At 46.3% G+C, this 20,045-nt stretch overlaps 1 protein-coding gene across 1 annotated transcript; it reads right to left on the reverse strand.

The window, feature by feature from the left end:
* Window positions 1-17,658: 17,658 nt before the first annotated feature.
* Window positions 17,659-19,587, reverse strand: LOC136586546 (cyclin-dependent kinase 5 activator 1-like). Its single transcript, XM_066584680.1, has 3 exons — window positions 19,566-19,587; window positions 18,786-18,873; window positions 17,659-17,885 (listed from the first exon to the last, which is right to left on the reverse strand). Exons 2-3 carry the CDS (start codon window positions 18,871-18,873, stop codon window positions 17,659-17,661), a joined length of 315 nt encoding a protein of 104 aa, XP_066440777.1. The 5' UTR covers window positions 19,566-19,587.
* Between the last annotated feature and the right edge of the window lie 458 nt (window positions 19,588-20,045).

Below are 20,045 nucleotides of genomic sequence, written 5' to 3' on the forward strand. Positions count from 1 at the left end.
CTCCATCAGGAGCTGCACACGTGGGCATAGCAATGGGGAACCTATGTGCCACACACTATTCATTCTGTCAAGGTGTCTGCATGCCCCAGTCAGACCGCGGTTTTTTATAAATAGTCACAGGCAGGTACAACTCCGCAATGGGAATTCCGTGTGCACCCACAGCATGGGTGGCTCCCTGGAACCCACCGGCCCTACATAAATGTATCCCATTGCAGTGCCCATCACAGCTGAGGTAATGTCAGATTAAATGCAGGTGGGCTTCGGCCCACACTGCATGCCCCAGTCAGACTGGGGTTCTTTAGAAGTGGACACATGCAGTTACAACTCTCTGTGGACCCACAGCATGGGTGGGTGCCAGGAAGCCATCGGCGGTACATAAATATATCCCATTGCATTGCCCATCACAGCTGATGTAACGTCAGCTTTAATGCAGGTGGGCAAAAAATTAATTGGATTACACTGTAGGCGAGGGCCCCAAAAAATTGGTGTAGCAACAGTACTAATGTACCTCAGAAAAATTGCCCATGCCCAACCAAGAGGGCAGGTGAAACCCATTAATCGCTTTGGTTAATGTGGCTTAATTGGTAACTAGGCCTGGAGGCAGCCCAGTTAAAATAAAAATTGGTTCAGGTGAAAGTTTCAACGCTTTAATGAGCATTGAAACATATAAAAATTGTTTACAAAAATTATATAACTGAGCCTTGTGGGCCTAAGAAAAATTGCCCGTTCGGCGTGATTACGTGAGGTTTCAGGAGGAGGAGCAGGAGGAGGAGGATGAATAGAATACACAGATTGATGAAGTAAAAAGGTCCCCGTTTTTGATGGTGATAGAGAACGATGCTTCCATCCGCGGGTGCAGCCTACGTATTGCTTAGGTATCGCTGCTGTCCGCTGGTGGAGAAGAGAAGTCTGGGGAAATCCAGGCTTTGTTCATCTTGATGAGTGTAAGCCTGTCGGCACTGTCGGTTGACAGGCGGGTACGCTTATCCGTGATGATTCCCCCAGCCGCACTAAACACCCTCTCTGACAAGACGCTAGCCACAGGACAAGCAAGCACCTCCAGGGCATACAGGGCGAGTTCAGGCCATGTGTCCAGCTTCGACACCCAGTAGTTGTAGGGGGCAGAGGCGTCACGGAGGACGGTCGTGCGATCGGCTACGTACTCCCTCACCATCCTTTTACAGTGCTCCCGCCAACTCAGCCTTGACTGGGGAGCGGTGACACAGTCTTGCTGGGGAGCCATAAAGCTGGCAAAGGCCTTGGAGAATGTTCCCCTGCCTGCGCTGTACATGCTGCCTGATCTCTGCGCCTCCCCTGCTACCTGGCCCTCGGAACTGCACCTTCTGCCACTAGCGCTGTCGGATGGGAATGTTACCATCAGTTTGTCCACCAGGGTCCTGTGGTATAGCATCACTCTCGAACCCCTTTCCTCTTTGGGTATGAGAGTGGAAAGGTTCTCCTTATACCGTGGGTCGAGCAGTGTGTACACCCAGTAATCCGTAGTGGCCAGAATGCGTGTAACGCGAGGGTCTCGAGAAAGGCATCCTAACATGCAGTCAGCCATGTGTGCCAGGGTACCTGTACGCAACACATGGCTGTCCTCACTAGGAAGATCACTTTCAGGATCCTCCTCCTCCTCCTCCTCGGCCATACACGCTGAAAGGATGACAGGCAAGCAGCATGGGTACCCTCAGCAGTAGGCCAAGCTGTCTCTTTCCCTTCCTCCTCATGCTCCTCCCACTCCTCCTCAATGCGCTGAGATATAGACATGAGGGTGCTCTGACTATCCAGCGACATGCTGTCTTCCCCCGCCTCCGTTTCCAAGCGCAAAGCATCTGCCTTTATGCTTTGCAGGGAACTTCTTAAGAGGCATAGCAGAGGAATGGTGACGCTAATGATTGCAGCATCCCCGCTCACCATCTGGGTAGACTCCTCAAAGTTTCCAAGGACCTGGCAGATGGCTGCCAACCAGGCCCACTCTTCTGTAAAGAATTGAGGAGGCTGACTCCCACTACGCCGCCCATGTTGGAGTTGGTATTCCACTATAGCTCTTCGCTGCTCATAGAGTCTGGCCAACATGTTGAGCGTAGAGTTTCACCGTGTGGGCACGTCACACAGCAGTCGGTGCACTGGCAGATTAAACCGATGTTGCAGGGTCCGCAGGGTGGCAGCGTCCGTCTTGGACTTGCGGAAATGTGCGCTGACCCGGCGCACCTTTCCGAGCAGGTATGACAAGTGTGGGTAGCTTTTCAGAAAGCGCTGAACCACCAAATTAAAGACATGGGCCAGGCATGGCACATGCGTGAGGCTGCCGAGCTGCAGAGCCGCCACCAGGTTACGGCCGTTGTCACACACGACCATGCCCGGTTGGAGGCTCAGCGGCGAAAGCCAGCGGTCGGTCTGCTCTATCAGACCCTGCAGCAGTTCGTGGGCCATGTGCCTCTTCTCTCCTAAGCTGAGTAGTTTCAGCACGGCCTGCTGACGCTTGCCCACCGCTGTGCTGCCACGCCCCGCGACACCGACTGCTGGCGACGTGCTGCTGCTGCTGACACATCTTGATTGCGAGACAGAGGTTGCGTTGGAGGAGGAGGAGGAGGAGGGTGGTTTAGTGGAGGAAGCATACACCGCCGCAGATACCAGCACCGAGCTGGGGCCCGCAATTCTGGGGGTGGGTAGGACGTGAGCGGTCCCAGGCTCTGACTCTATCCCAGCCTCCACTAAATTCACCCAATGTGCCGTCAGGGAGATATAGTGGCCCTGCCCGCCTGTGCTTGTCCACGTGTCCATTGTTAACTGGACCTTGGCAGTAACCGCGTTGGTGAGGGCGCGTACAATGTTGCGGGAGACGTGGTTGTGCAGGGCTGGGACGGCACATCGGAAAAAGTAGTGGCGACTGGGAACCGAGTAGCGCGGGGCCGCCGCCGCCATCATGCTTTTGAAAGCCTCCGTTTCCACAAGCCTATACGGCAGCATCTCCAGGCTGATCAATTTGGCTATGTGCACGTTTAACGCTTGAGTGCGCGGGTGCGTGGCGGCGTACTTGCGCTTGCGCTTAAACAGTTGCGCTAGCGACGTCTGGTCGCTGCGCTGAGAGACATTGCTGGATGGGGCCGAGGACAGCGGAGGTGAGGGTCTGGGTGCAGGCGGGTAGGCACTCGTGCCTGTGTCCTCAGAGAGGGGTTGGATCTCAGTGGCAGGTTGGGGCACAGGGGGAGAGGCAGTGGTGCAAACCGGAGGCGGTGAACGGCCTTCGTCCCACTTTGTGGGGTGCTTGGCCATCATATGCCTGCGCATGCTGGTGGTGGTGGCTCCCCAGCTGATCTTGGCGCAACAAAGGTTGCACACCACTGTTCGTCGGTCGTCAGGCGTCTCTGTGAAAAACTGCCACACCTTAGAGCACCTTGGCCTCTGCAGGGTGGCATTGCGCGAGGGGGCGCTTTGGGAAACAGTTGGTGGATTATTCGGTCTGGCCCTGCCTCTACCCCTGGCCACCGCACTGGCTCGGCCTGTGCCCACACCCTGACTTGGGCCTCCGCGTCCTCGCCCGCGTCCACATCCTCTAGGCCTACCCCTACCCCTCAGCATGCTGTATTACCAGTAGTGCAGAAACAGAACGCTGTAGTTAAATGTGCCGCTTATTGGCCTGTGGTTGGAGGCTAACTTTGCTTACGGAATGCACAGCAGAGGCAGGAAAGAATTTTGCGCAAGCCTGCTGTAACACTTAGCTGGCTGCGTATGAATTAGGACAACTACCCCCAGCAGAGACCCAGTACACTTGTGGACAGGAATACAGCGGTGATGTAAGAGGCAACACAGAGGCAGGAAAGAATTTTGCGCAAGCCTGCTGTAACACTTAGCTGGCTGCGTATGAATTAGGACAACTACCCCCAGCAGAGACCCAGTACACTTGTGGACAGGAATACAGCGGTGATGTAAGAGGCAACACAGAGGCAGGAAAGAATTTTGCACAAGCCTGCTGTAACACTTAGCTGGCTGCATATGAATTAGGACAACTACCCCCAGCAGAGACCCAGTACACTTGTGGACAGGAATACAGCAGTTATGTAAGAGGCAACACAGAGGCAGGAAAGAATTTTGCGCAAGCCTGCTGTAACACTTAGCTGGCTGCGTATGAATTAGGACAACTACCCCCAGCAGAGACCCAGTACACTTGTGGACAGGAATACAGCGGTGATGTAAGAGGCAACACAGAGACAGGAAAGAATTTTGCGCAAGCCTGCTGTAACACTTAGCTGGCTGCGTATGAATTAGGACAACTACCCCCAGCAGAGACCCAGTACACTTGTGGACAGGAATACAGCGGTGATGTAAGAGGCAACACAGAGGCAGGAAAGAATTTTGCGCAAGCCTGCTGTAACACTTAGCTGGCTGCGTATGAATTAGGACAACTACCCCCAGCAGAGACCCAGTACACTTGTGGACAGGAATACAGCGGTGATGTAAGAGGCAACACAGAGGCAGGAAAGAATTTTGCGCAAGCCTGCTGTAACATTTAGCTGGCTGCGTATGAATTAGGACAACTACCCCCAGCAGAGACCCAGTACACTGAGGACGGTCACAGGCAGCCCAAATAGATTTTTTTTCCCAAATGTTTTTGGAAAGGCCCACTGCCTATATACATACACTAAATATGTCTTCTGTCCCTGCCTCACCACTACTGGCCCTGGACAATGTAAAATTACTGCAGGACGCAATGCTCTGCACGGCCGATATACAAAAAAAAAAAAGTGCAACACTGCAAAAAGCAGCCTCCACACTACTGCACACAGTTAGATGTGGCCCTAAGAAGGACCGTTGGGGTTCCTGAAGCCTAAAATAACTCCTAACGCTCTCCCTATAGCAGCTCCGGCACCAGCAGCACTGTCCCTGATCTCTGTCAGAATGCATCTGTGGCGAGCCGCGGGAGGGGCCGATTTATATACTCGGGTGACACCTGATCTCGCCAGCCACTCACTGCAGGGGGTGGTATAGGGCTTGAACGTCGCAGGGGGAAGTTGTAATGCCTTCCCTGTCTTTCTATTGGCCAGAAAAGCACGCTAACGTCTCAGAGATGAAAGTGAAAGTAACTCAAACATCGCGTGGTACTCGTCTCGAGTAACGAGCATCTCGAACACGCTAATACTCGAACGAGTATCAAGCTCGGACGAGTACGTTCGCTCATCTCTAGTGCCTAATATTGTGAATGGAGGCAGAGGCATTTTGTGTGATGAGATATACAACCCCAATTACAAAGAAGTTGGGATGCTGTGTAAAATATAAATAAATTAGAAGAAAAAAAGAATGCAATGATTTGTAAATCTCATCTAACCACACTTTATTCACAGTAGAACATAGAAAACATATCAGAGGGGAAGGGAGACATTTTTCCATTTCATTAAAAACAAAAAAAGTAAATAAAACTCATTAAGAAATTGATGGCAGCAACACATCTCACAAAAGTCTATCCAGGGCCATGACTACCATCGTGTAGCATCCTCTCTTCTGGGAAGTGAGGAGACCAAATGCTGGAGATCTGGGAGAGGAATGTTGTCCCGTTCTTGTCTGATATACGATTCTAGCTGCTCAACGGTCCTGGGTCGTCTTTGCCGGGTTTTTCATGTTGTAATGCACCAATTGTTATCTATCAGTGAAAGGTCTGGACTGCCGGAGGCCGGTTCACCCCTGGATCCTTCTTCTGGGCAGCCATGCTGTTGTGATGGATGTAGTATGTGGTTAAGTAGTGCCTTCCTGAATTATACAAGACCTTCCCTGAAAGAGACGTTGTCTGGATGGAGCATGTGCTGTTCTACAACCTCTATATACAGCTCAGCACTGATAGTGTATTACACAATACAATTTCAAAATCATTGCATTTTTTTCTTTACATTTATTAACATTTCACACAGCATGCCAAGGGTGGAAATACGGACTATTCATCAATCCCTAAACAATCCTTCCTTGTACCTTTATGGTCTGCTCTTTTATCTAGGAAGAACAGTGATTCAGCCAATTATATGTTGGATACTACTTACCTTCTGTTTCACTCATATGAAGAGTGTGTGTCTTCTATGTCCTACGTAATACCGAGCCTAAGGGAAGATATAGGGGCAGGAGATGAACATGTGGAATCTCTGTGGGTAGAAATACAGGGAGAAAAAAAATAACTAAATCCTGATAGGGGTTTTCTATAGGCCACCAAAAGCAACAGAAGAAACTGAAACCTTACTACTAAGGCAGATAGAAGAGGTGTCAAACCGCAACGAAGTAATTATCATGGGGGACTTTAATTATCCAGATATAACATGGGAAAACAAAACCTGCAAATCTCACAAGAGTATAAAGTTCTTGAGAACAATTAAAGATAAGTACCTTACCCAACTTGTACAGGGGCTAACTAGAGGGAGGGCCACTCTGGACTTAGTACTAACTAACAAACCAGACCGAATAATGGGGCTGCAGGTAGAGAAACACTTGGAAAATAGTAACCACAATATAATTAATTTCCAGCTGTCATCATCACCAGGGAGCGACAAAAAAACTAAACTTTAGTAAAGCAAAATTTGATCAGCTTAGAACTACTAATCGGTTACATGAATTGAGACAACATCCTCAAAAATATCAGTACAGACAACAAATGGGAAACGTTTAAAACATCCTAATTACGTCATGTGAGCAGTTCATACCCTTTAAAAAAAAAGAACCACAAGTAGAAGGAGACCAATGTGGCTCGACAAGACTGTAAGGGGGGCAATAAACGAAAAAAAAGGAAGCGCCTAAATTATTAAAACAAGAAGGCAGCAAAGAAGCTATAAAATCATACAGGGAAAAAAACAAAATATGTAAAGAAAAGATCAAGATTGCTAAGGAGGAGGCAGAAAGACTGATCGCCAAAGAGACCAAAAATAACCTTAAACTATTCTTCAACTATATTAACAGCAAAAGGATTTGTACTGTTAGCACTGGCCCTTTAATAAATAATGCAGGAGAAATCATAGAAGACAATGTGGGGAAGGCAAATCTATTAAATGGTTTCTTTTCAAGTGTATTGACGAACTAAAAGAAAATGTCACACGAGATGCAGGGGAATAGAACGAGCCCCCCGCCAACTATTGTATACCTAACACAGGAGGAAGTACAGAACCGGTTAAAGAGGATTAAAATCGACAAATCACCGGCCCAGATGGAATAAACCCAAGGGTTCTAAGGGAACTAAGTGATGTGATAGCTAGACCACTATTTCTTATATTTAAGGACACTATCAAAGCCGGGGTTGTACCATTGCATTGGCGCATTGCCAATGTGGTTCCAATTTACAAAAAGGGGTCCAAAAGAGAGCCTGTTAACTACAAGCCGGACAGTCTCCTTTCAATAACTGGAAAAACATTTGAGGAGTTTCTGAGAGATGCCATCCTGGAATACCTCAAGGGAGAACAATGGTATAACTCCTCATCAGCATGGGTTCATAAGGCGTCGATCATGTCAGACCAATCTGATCAGCTTCTACAATGAAGTAAGTTCTAGGCTGGACCTGGGAGAGTCTATTGATCTCGTATATCTGGATTTCTCTAAAGCATTTGACACTGTACCATAAGAGGTATAATAGGTTGATATATAAAATGAGACATTTCAGACTGGGTGAAAATGTGTGTATCTGGGTAAAGAACTGGCTCAGAGAAAGGAAGCAGAAGGTGGTAATAAATGGTTTGTACTCTGATTGGGCCACCGTCACTAGTCGGGTGCCACAGGGTTCAGTACTAGAAAAGGAACATATTGAAACATTATTGGAGCATCATTGCGAATGATCCAGACCTCACAGAGATCCTGCCATCCACCCCAATGATAACCTTCCGCAGAGGACACAATATAAGGGACCACCTTGTCAAAAGTCACCTAAACCCCGACACCAACGAGAATTGGTTAAATAGTCGCAAACCGTCTGGGACATTCCCCTGCCACAACTGCACAGCTTGCAAATTCATCTTAAAAAGCAACACATTCACAAGTGCGAGTACAAAGCAAACCTATTCTAACCGCAGGTTCATCAATTGTAGAACCCGCAACGTGGTGTACATGGCCTCCTGCCCGTGCCCCAGGAACTATGTCGGAAAGACTATACAGGAGTTCTGGCGTCGTATCCTGGGGCATGTTGGCAATATTCAACGTGGGGAATCTACCCCACTAGCGGACCACTTTCGGGATGTTCATAATGGTGAACTAAAAGACCTGAAATTCCAGGGAATTGAGATCCTACGGACGAATGCAAGACGAGGTGACATTGATAAAAAGTTGTTACAAAAAGAGGCCAACTGGATATTTAGACTAAACACGCTAAAACCAGAAGGCCTTAATGCGACACTAAGTTTCAACTGCTTCTTATAGCCTCTAAGAGGCTCCCTCCTTCGGCCAAAGAACCATTATAATTCTCCTTTGTCAATGATAATATCTCTTAACATGGATGTTTGTATGAAATAATATATATATATATATGCAAAAATCTTTTTTTCTAGGTATCATCCTATAGATATATATCTACACATCATACAACTTCCCGGCACTACAAAAGCTTCATCTGACCTATCTTTTATATTGTCAATCTAATATCTTGGATATCACATGACTTATGCATGACACTATGATTTAAATGGAGTGCTACTGACAGAGCAGCCAGCTGCAGACCTGGATACCAAACCTCTAAAGTTTTCCTTCCCCCTGTAATCTTCAGGGTAATAAACAAATCCCTTCTATCTGGTTACTATGAAACCTTGTATTACAAGACTGCCTGAGGGGTTTCAGCTGCACTTCTATTAAAGTAGAAACTGACGCTGTCTACATCCCTTATAGCAAGTCGATTGCTGGCATGTCTATATACAGTTCATCATATGAACCCTCGGGGAGGGCTGGGCTACGTTCAAATCACACCTTCATTCACGCCCATCTGTCATCTTGGGGTAACGCCCCACTTGATGACGTGTGACTGTCATATGTGATACACCTATACGTGACATGCAGCCCCTTCATATGATGTGCCGCGCGATTATCGTTTGATGCGGCAGATGCTATAATAAGACAAGATTTAGTGGCTCTCTTACCATCCTTGAGTGATCCTTTTGGCAGCTAAGCCACCGTACTATAGTACATCTGACCTCCGATACCAAGCTCCACCTATGCCAGCATATTATCCAATAAGGAGGCTCGCTACGTGATGACGTCATCACGTGGCGCATCATGCGTTCCACTGTGGAACGCGGAAGCCTCCACTAACCTTGACCCCTCCTGGTCGTCTATCCAATGAGTAGGCACGCTGCGTGGTGACGTCATCACGTGGCGCGCCATGCGTTCCACCGTGGAACGCGGAAACTAATACACGGTCACCTCAACAGTGGATCGCTCAGACTTCCACCACGATCGGATGGGGGATTATAAACCACGAAAGAAGGGTCTGCAGGATCGCCCAACGATTGCACCATCTCGAGGTATATAAATACAATAACCGGGCATTATCCCCAGGTGGGCGTTCCTTAAGCTAGCTGATACCGCCCCTCGGGGCTCTAATAGGTTGGATCACAAAACTCCTCCCCTAGAGGAGGAGCTACACTTCCTTTTAAGCACTGTCAGAAGCCTCAGCACTTCATAGCCGGCCGCTCACCATCAGAGCCGCAGGCGCTACTTCTTCCACTCTGTCCCTGCTTTATACCCCGGTCTAATGCAGCTTGGACTGACACCTATGGGGTTCTGTCTTCCCTTGCTTTCCTGAATGAAGCCCAAACGGGGCATCCTTCCCCGATTGTAACTAGAATAACCTGTTCTCCTTTCTGAGCTAACCTGTCCTTTCTCTGGGACATATGCTGCTTCGTTCTTTTTTGCCATCCGTCTCTGAGGGCATTTTCCCTGACATACACGGATTGGACATACACCAACTGTGTTAGAGCGGATATAGAGCAACTATAGGGGAGCGTTCCAGTGTAACAAATGCTGACAGATTACCCATTGTGCTGAACAAACGGGCACTAATCTGTATCGATCTGAGAAATCTGGAAGACCAAGGTCTTAATACTGATAGACCTAGCAGGGAATATTCAGGGAGTCATTACCTGGCAACACTCTAATAGTGGCCGACTAGGCTTGATCTGAGGCTGTCATCCACTGCCTGGAGGTGCCTCTTGACATACCTGAAGGGATATTGGTATATATTACTTTATATGCCAGATCTAACCAAAGACCATTTAAAATGAATCCGGCAGCAGTACAAACTTAAGATACTGCGTCGGGAATGGCAATCACGGAGTGGGGACTGTAATTTCTAAGAAGTGGGGACCGTAACTTTACAGAAATATCGAATAAGCGGCACCATTTAAACAGGACCAAACCGTTACTAACGTCCTGATTTTGTAACAAATCTTGCTCTATTGCTCTATGACTCCTTAGATACCCAAATTAATGGGTGATAATCACCCGTGCTCCTGAGGAACTGCCCTTTACTAGGACAGGGAAACGCGTCGAGCCTTCTGAGCCTTTTTTTGTTCAGCATCATTGATGTGCAATGAGCCCATGTTCCTAGCACCTTCAGATGTGCCAACAAAAGTGTGCAGGAACTGAGTACCCATTGAAAACTACTTTAAGCGTCATCAATATGCAAAACAATATTGTGTTTTAAGTGAGCCGTTTGAGCTTTTCTTGTTCAGCACTGCTGATGTACAATGAGCCCAGGCTTCTAGCACACGCCTATGTGCCAACACAAGTGTGCTAGAACTGAGTACTCATTGAAAATTGTTTCAAGCATCATTAACATGCTAAACAATATCGTGTTCTAAGTGGGTATCAATCCATGTACCGCATTAACCCTTAAAGCATCTGTCCTCCAGTTTGGGATACAGAAAGGGGGTAGAGAATCTTTCCTTCTTCTTTTCAACCATTGGAACCTTTACCCGGTCTCTATATCTACGAGCGGTACTTACTCCACTTATTATACCTGGGAGATACATTACCCCACACGATCCCTAACCAGGGTTGATCCCTTTCGTATGTGTGTTACTTCTGTGTATCGTCTGAAAGTGTTATATGTGAGCCCATGTTTTTAATATTTATTAATAAAAGTCATTAAATTTTAAATATCTATATCTGTGAAGGGTTCAGTATTAGGCCCCATTCTGTTCAATATATTTATCAGCGACCTGATAGAGGGACTGCACAGTAAAATATCAATATTTGCAGATAACACAAAATTATATAAAACAATACAACGGAGGGCAATGTGCAGCTACAAATGGACCTAGATAAGCTGGGGGCTTGGGCAGAAAAATGGCAAATGAAGTTCAATGTTGATAAATGTAAGGTTATGCACATGGGCAGGGGAAACGGATGTTACCAATATACACTAAATGGGGTACTGCTAGGGAAAAGTGATATGGAAAAAGACCTGGGGGAACTAGTGGATTGTAGAATTATCTGGAGCAACCAATGCCAGTCAGCCCCTGCAAAAGCAAATAAGGTCTTGGGGTGCATTAAAAGAGGTATAGGGGCGAAGGACGAGAACATTATCCTTCCACTATATAAGGCACTTGTCAGGCCTCACATGGAATACTGTGTACAGTTCTGGACACCGGTGCTCAGGAAAGATGTTGCAGCGCTTGAGGGGGTTCAGAGAAGGGCAACTAAATTAATACACGGAATGAGAGGAATGGAATATCCAGAGAGATTATCAAAATTAGGATTATTCAACCTGGAAAAAAGACAGCTAAGGAACGATCAAATAACTATGTATAAGTACATTAGGGGACAATACAAGGATCTCTTCCATGATCTGTTTATACCCAGGACTGCGTCAGTAACAAGAGGGCATTCACTACATTTAGAGGAAGGTTTCATCACCAATATAGAAGGGGGTTCTTTACTGTAAGAGCAGTGAGACTGTGAAACTCTCTGCCTGAGGACGTGGTGATGGCAAAATCCATAGAGGAGTTTAAAAGGCGGACTAGACATCTATCTAGAGCGCTATGATATTACAGGATATAAACATTAGGTGACCAATCGGTTATTGTTCTGGGTCTTATATTCAGGTAGGAACTATCAAAGGTTGATCCAGGGATTATTCTAATTGCCATTATGGAGTCGGGAAGGAATTTTCCCCCAAATGGGCTAATTGATTTTCTGCCTCTTGGGGTTTCTTGCCTTCCCCTTGATCAACAAGGTAGTTGCAACAGGCTGAACTAAATGGACATTGTCTTCATTCAGCCTAACCTACTATCTTACTATGTTTTGCCCAATATTTTACATTACGTTGTAAACACTTGTGGTGCACATATAAATGGCTATTTATCAACAATGTAACAAACCATATGTCCCAGCAGAGCCAACACCGGCGGTGACAATAACGATTGACAATTGTTCAGCATTACCACCGACTAAATATCTGACCAAAACAAAAACCTCCGATCAGCCAACTGAGCGCCCCATGCTTCCAGAGCCATTACTACAGGATGTTTTTTACTGTACTGTAATCTTAATGATCTCCCTCTCTTTCCACCAACCTGAGCAGGGAGTTCTGCACCCATAGTTGCCAAAAATACCCAAATTGATGACTCCCACTGCATCCGTAAGATCTTGCTACTAGCTAAATACACGATACATGGAGATAGCTCTCCATCCCCTTGTTATGCAAACAAAACGATGCGATTCTGAAACTCCCACCATTGCCAAGGACCATCTCCTCTAAAAGGATGACCCATAGAGATAACTTAACACACCCATCTCTGCAACTCTAAGGCACCTGAATTTGTTGAAAAGTAAGCTTTGCGCCTACTCACTGCATTGACCACCGGCTGCAACCACATTACTTTTTTGCTTGGCAATCTGAAAAACCCATACTTCATTAAGTTCGATCCCTAAGAAAAAAATCACGCGTGACCCGGCCCCAACTCGGACAATGGGACGCCGGACTGCGACATCAACCTGTGAAAAGACGTTACTAAGACAACAATTCACAAAACAGTGAAACCTTCGAGCGACAGATAAAAAATCATCTATATAGTGAATGACCGCTGATACCCGTCACCACTCCAAAAAGGAACTAAAGAAAAATAATAACACAAAATGAGGCAATCACATATAATCTACCGCCCAATAATGAAAACCATCTCGGGCTTTACTGAAATACCATCCTTTACCGCTCTCCAGCAGGGAAACGGCAACTGATGAATGCGCGATCAAAGATGTGTACGAAAAACGCCGTCAGCTGGACTTTTCTTGTCTCCTTCCAGGGAACTAAACCGAATGAGGACACGAGCAATCTCGTAAAAGATTGTCCTAAAATGGGACCGCCATACCCTCTTTAACCCACAGGACACTAAAAGCCCCTTTCTTATCAAAAAAATTAAAACGCCTTCAACACTACCTTTGTTTTTTACATCAGGCAGGCTAACCAAGCCCCCTGTTTTCATCAAAAATTTAAAGCGATTTTAACGCTACCTCCATTTCCACATCAGGTGGGCTAACCAAGCCCCCTGGGCCACCACAGGACACTAAAAGCCCTTTTTCATTATCAAAAATTAAGAGCGATTTTTAACACTACCTTCTTTTTCACGACAGGTGGGCTGACCAAGCCCCCTGGACTAAATCAACAAGTAAACGTGATTTTCCACATCAGGCGGGCTAACCAAGCACTCTGGGTCCAAAGAGTTTAAAAGTGCATTTAACGCTATCACAAATTCACTATCACCATAAACAATCACAGGAACAGCATTTCAAGCAATTTGACAAATCCACTCACTGCCTTGTCCGTCCTCTGGCTCCGCCAAGGGTAGACTCTGCGCCGATCCGCGTTGCCGTCTCGTATTCTACATTGTTACATGTTGTTCCTTACTGCGCCTGGGAGAAGCACCATGATCCCCATCGATCCGACGACCACTGCACAGGTCTAGGGCCCACTGACTGGATCCTCTCCTGCGCCTATGCTGCCATTTATGAACATCCCCCATCAAGTTTGATGTTGACTCAGATAACAAGCGGTGGCTCCTCTTGTGAGGGTGCCGTCCATGACGCATGCTCTACCCAGAACCATTGCTTGCCTCGTGATAATACATAACCAGCTGATGGACTTTCGTCCTGTGCTGCTGATGTTCCGCTGCAGCTAAACATGAAAGCAAACTGCGATCTCAGAACTGCCTAGCTTGCACCCCTGTCTCACCCTCCCTATCAGCCAGCTACCACTCCCTCCCACCCTACCCTTATCCATACTACCCCTCCTTGTGGCTGATGCCCTCCCTCCTTTCTCGAATACCCGCTATGCACCCATTAAAACACCTCCCCACATGCCTATGATCCCCCTCTTGTGCCTCTGCTGCAAATTGGCCTCTAACTTGCCCCTCCCCCAACACAGAGGGACATTTACTCTGCCTCTTGCTTCTGCATAACAGTCCATAATCCTCCTTCCCACTCTCTCCCCTTCCTTCCCCTCCTCCCTCTTCCCCGCTCAACAATTACCCACTGCCATATCCCCTGCTTATTGCTGCTCCTTTCCTACCGGCTTCACTTTCAAACATATGGGTTGCTGTTCCCGGTCCCCTGTGCGCACTCCCAAGCGCCGTGGTGCGGCCATACCACATGTTATCCAATGCTTACTCTGGCTGGCTCCCCTATCCCAGCTGCCAGATGGCAGCCACTTCTCCAGGCTCTCACTCCACTGCCGCTGGACTGCACCAGTACGCGCCCCTGTGCGAGCCTGCTCACTTCCCAACATATGTAAAACACAAGTCTTGTGGGACAGATCCGTCCGGCCACCTCATTTTAGATGGCCCATCGGCTGTGCAGCTACTTAACAGGTATTCCACTCACCCAACCTGCAGTTCAGATCTGGAGGCCGCACTTAGTCTGTGACTGGTGAACTCTTCCCCCGGGCGTTGTTACTGAGATCACTATGGGGGTCACTATTACTACTGGGACTACTGCAGAGGTCACTGTTACTATGGGGGTCACTATTACTACTGGGACTACTGCAGAGGTCACTGTTACTACTGGGGACACTATGGGGGTCACTATTACTACTGCGACCACTATAGGGGTCACTATTACTACTGGGACCACTAAAGAGGTCAGACAGAAAAGATAGGCAGATGGACGAGATATTTTTTCATTTTTACCCTGAAAGGTAACGCCCCTTTTTATTCAAATTTCCTACCCAGACTGGAGGTTGCAGCCCCTTGTTATACTTAAAGACATACTCCATCCCATCAGTCCATGTCCACTTCCTTTTGTACTTTACAGCCTTTCAATACATACGACAGTCAGTTTTATTCCTGTCAGTATATACTTTTATTTCTAAATGCGTTTTGTTTTGCCGAGAAGATAACTGTCTCATATATTGCGGGGTACAGATATGTTATTAGTTACATAACATAGGAATGGTCATGCCAGATTTCAGATTTGTGCAGTAAAGATGTGTGTTATTAGTTAACTTACATAGGGGGTCACTTACTTTTATGCATAGGATTGAATAATCAAGTTGCAACCCTTTAAATTTCCAATATTTAGTAGGTAAAGAATGGTTATGGCAAATTTCACATTTGTGCGATAAAAATTAGCTTTTCCTATTTATGACATAATCAATGCTTGTGCCAAATTTCAAGTTTTTATGACATCAGGAAGTGAGAGAATTAGATTCTGTACGTAAAATTTGGACACTAATTCTTTTTTGCTTAGAATTGAATAATCTAGTTGGGACCCCTTTACTTTTCCTATTTTTAACATATTCAATGCTCGTGCCAAATTTCATGTTTCTACGACACCGGGAAGTTGGAGAATTAGATTCTGTACATAAAATTTGGACGCTAGTTATTTTGTGCTAGAATTGAATAATCGAGTTGGGTCCCATTAACTTTTCCTATTTATGACATAATCTATGCTTGTGCCAAATTTCAAGTTTCTATGACATTGGGAAGTGAGAGAACTAGATTCCGTAAGTAATATTTGGACGCTAGTTCTTTTGCGCTAGAATTGAATAATCACATTGTGACTCCTTCACTTTTCCTATTTTGGACATATTCAATGCTCGTGCCAAATTTCATGTTTCTATGACATCGGGAAGTTGGAGAATTAGTGGCAAGTCAGTCAGTGAGTGAGTAAGTGAGGGCTTTCGTCTTTATATATATGGATAACCTGTTAAATCTACTGCAGCCATTATGTTACCATAACTTTTCTTTTTTTCTTCTTTGTTGGCAAACAAGGCTGCTAAACTTGACTTGCCACATTTAGTCCTGGTGGCCTATTATGTACCAGGCCGGCCGCTGGCTCGCTCAGACACTAAGGCCTTAGGTCCACGTGCAGAATCCCACAGCGGATTCCACCTGTGCCACAGCCATGGATATTCTCTCACCTGTCCGGCTTCGGTGCGGGTCTTCTCCGTTCTGGCTGGATCTTCTTTTCTTCTGCAGTGCGGAGCATGTGGACACACCGTCCAGCGTGCCGCACGCATGTGCAGTTCTTTTTTTTTTTAAATCTCCTGCTTTCTCACAGATCCGGGGCCCGTCCGCAGTGTCAGCTGCGGGTGTCCTGCAGATCGGAGGGCTTCCATTGTCTTCAAAGGAAGCTGTCCATCCAGGAATCCGTAGAAAAGGGAGCATGCTGTGATTTTTATCCTGCGTGTGCGATCCGCACGCTGGGATAAAATGACATGCGCAGGTATTTAATAACCTCCACATGTCCAATGATTGTCTATGGCCATATTGAACTGCGGATCGTCTACAGGTGACCCGCACGCATTCCGCGATTCCATTTTGGCCGTGGACATGAAGCCTTAATGTACATTTACACGGGAGATTATCACCTGAATTATTGCTGGAAACAGTGAATTTGGGCAATAGTCATCCCGTGTACAAGCCGCCGCCGCCGCCAGGCACCGAGAGGCAAACCGGAGTTGCTTGTTTTTTCAGCAGGACCAAAAACCAAATGACTGTCGGCTGCAGAAACAAGAGTCACTCAATCTTTAGGCGACTCCTGTTTACAGTGAATGATGGCGGGCGGCCAGAACGATCCCCGGCGCATGCCGCCTCCATTCACGTGAACGACTATCGCTCCTGTGTAAAGTGCAGCAGTAATAGTCGCCGGTACAGCTTTCATCTCACGCAGATGTGAATAGAGCCCAAGAGCGGCTTCACCCGACCGTATTTGTGCGCAAAACACAGAGGATAGGACCCCCTGATTGCAGCGGGTTACTCCTCATGAGTTTTGTGCGCACATTACACATGTGAGGAAAATAATAGGACCTGCTCGATCTTTCTACGTCTTGCACAGCAAAGGCCCCATAGAATACAAATGTCCAAGGGGGTGCGTGAAGCACCGCGCAAAAACGCTATTAGGTGAGCTGAAGAGTAGCGACTAGCAACTACTGAGCGCTTCCTCACATGGCGCCCTGTCAGGTCCCGGATTTACACGGGACAACTACCGCTGGAAATCATTCATTTGAGAGATTTTTTGGCTGATAGTTGCTCCATGTAAAACCACCCGAACTCCGTATTCTCTCTTGTGGAGGATAAATACAGCAGATACCAGAAAAGGGTTTATAATTCTTTATTTATATTATATACACAAGTATATATTTAAAGAAGCATCATAATAATTGCATTTTCTTTGGTGGTAGCTGATGCTCTATTGGCATGTATGGGAACGCTATGGTTCCTGGGTGAACAGGCTCTTCTCTTGTTCACCATCCATAGTCAGAGTGGGAACTATGAATTTTAGCCACATGACTGGTCCTGGGGCACTACGGACATCCAGTTTTGGGCATCGCATCTTGATAAAGACTCCAAAGCATTTCAGAAGATGATTAATACGCTTGCGGCACTCTGCATGTTTATCAGCCGCAGCCTGATGCGGAACCTCTTTAGCGGAAGATGCTGTAAATAAATATATATACATTATAAGAGGAGCACTTATAAACCAATCCATGTGATACAATGACACGGCAGGGAAGGCGATCTTCATCATTACCGCTACTCACTTTTACCCCGTGGTTTTTAGTTTAAGAATTTAACAACTACTAATTGCTGTTGCTTCCCTGAACTAGCAAAAGTCTAAAGAAAGTACATTTTACTTTAATTTTAATGCCCCATAATAATATAGTATATGGTATAATCCAGTCCCGTCCCTATGATATACCCTTAGTGACCGGCCAACAAGTCAGCAGCGTTGGTTTACAGACAAACTGTAGAAAACGTTCACATTCACAGTTAACATTCAAGCTGACATTTAACACAATTAAAGCGGTTGGAATAGTCAAGTTAACGTTTGCTACTTCTGTACATTGCACTGTCTGAGCTTCTGGATTGTCAAGGAGTCTCCGAAAATAATGGAAGAGCAGGCGAATCCCCCTCAGGGACGGACAGCATCGCCATACCGGACAGCATCACTATACCGTGACTGTTAATCACTACCATGCAGTGACTAAATACGGCCACCATAAAGTAACCTGATAACATCACTATCATGATTGTGTAATACCGCCATACTGGGACCAGGTATATGACTAAATAAGGCCTAAATAGAATATGCAGGCGGAGCAGGACACCGTCGGGGCACGGTGTCAGTGGATTTAGACAGAACGAGAATCACTCAAAAGACGCCTTTGAGCGACTTTTAAGCGATTCTCGTTGTGTCTAAATGGGCCTTGAGGGTGACTGCAGCGATCGTGTAGAGGTCCAAGACCACCCAGACGGCTGCAGAGTATCACCCCCTGCAGACTGCAGACATTAATAAAATACTGACTAGACGCAGAAAGAAGAAACAAAGTGACTTACAGGTGACGTCCACTCTGATGGGCAGTACTTTGGAGTCTTCGATTTCAACTGGTTCTCCAGAGAAATCCTTTCGGAATAGATTTCCCATCTGCAGAATTAGATACAAAGACATCGTTAGCGGATGCTGGAGTTCAGGTCAGAGCGGTGGGGATACGCGGAGGATACGCTCACTTCACAGTAATGTATGAAGTGGAAAGATAAGCTGTGCGTCAGTCACCTAACGGTTAATATTCAAATACAGGACTATAACGACTGTTGCTATGGCAACAGCACCTGTCAGAGTTAGTAAAATTCTGGTGTAATGGCGCAAAAATCATCATTAAGTGGAATCCTTTTAAAACCTTATTTGTGGTAGATAAATTGTTAATCCACACAATATTTACTTCTAACACCTGAATATTAAATTACAGAACATTCCTCACCCCTCCCCCCCATGCACCCAGGAAAGCCCTTACTATTCACTATAAATGCATAAGCCCCGCCTCCTTGTGCTCCCGCTCGCCTAAGAACATCCATACGGGAAAGAAATGTTACGCAATTTTTGAATAGAAAATCCCCAGAATTCATTAACAGTAAAGTAGATGAGATCCCAACAAATATCATCCACCGGCTGTGGAAATTGGCGCGTAGTGCGGATTATTACATCCACAATATGTCCGTTTCTGGGGATGACGGCGGATTTGTTGCAGATTTTCCTCTTTAAAACCAATAGGGATGAGGAAATCTGCAATCAAATCAATCTACAAGTGATGGAATGCAGTTATTATACCCCTACTGTACCTTATCAGATGAGGAGATCCTTTCTGTCTAACAGATTGGCGAATCACGTTGACGTAACATAACCGCCGGGAGATACACACGGAGTGCATATCTCTTCACCCGTAAAGGATGAAGTGTAAGGAATACCTGAGTGTCGGTCACTTATGTTCCAGCGGTCAGTGTTCTAGAACCGCTTACAGAACAATGGTTACTGTGACATCGCAGAGAGTTACTGGAAGGGCTTTTCTTAAAGGCGCAGTATCATCATTAAGTGGAATCCTTTCCCAGACCGGTGTCACATGAAGTCTCTTCACAAATATCATGTTTTTTGTGATTTTGACACCGGCGTTCTTCTGCAGCAAAAAATGCCATGTCCATTTGTTAGCTATAGGTCAATATGGAACACGAAATGCGCTACAAACACGGCATGTTTTGTGTTGTTTTTCATAACTTTTGGTACATTTTTGGAGTCCATGGCATTTTTTTCAAACTCGCCCCATT

The sequence above is a fragment of the Eleutherodactylus coqui genome, chromosome 12 (genome assembly GCF_035609145.1).
Source record: "Eleutherodactylus coqui strain aEleCoq1 chromosome 12, aEleCoq1.hap1, whole genome shotgun sequence".
NCBI classification, from domain to species: Eukaryota; Metazoa; Chordata; class Amphibia; order Anura; family Eleutherodactylidae; genus Eleutherodactylus; species Eleutherodactylus coqui.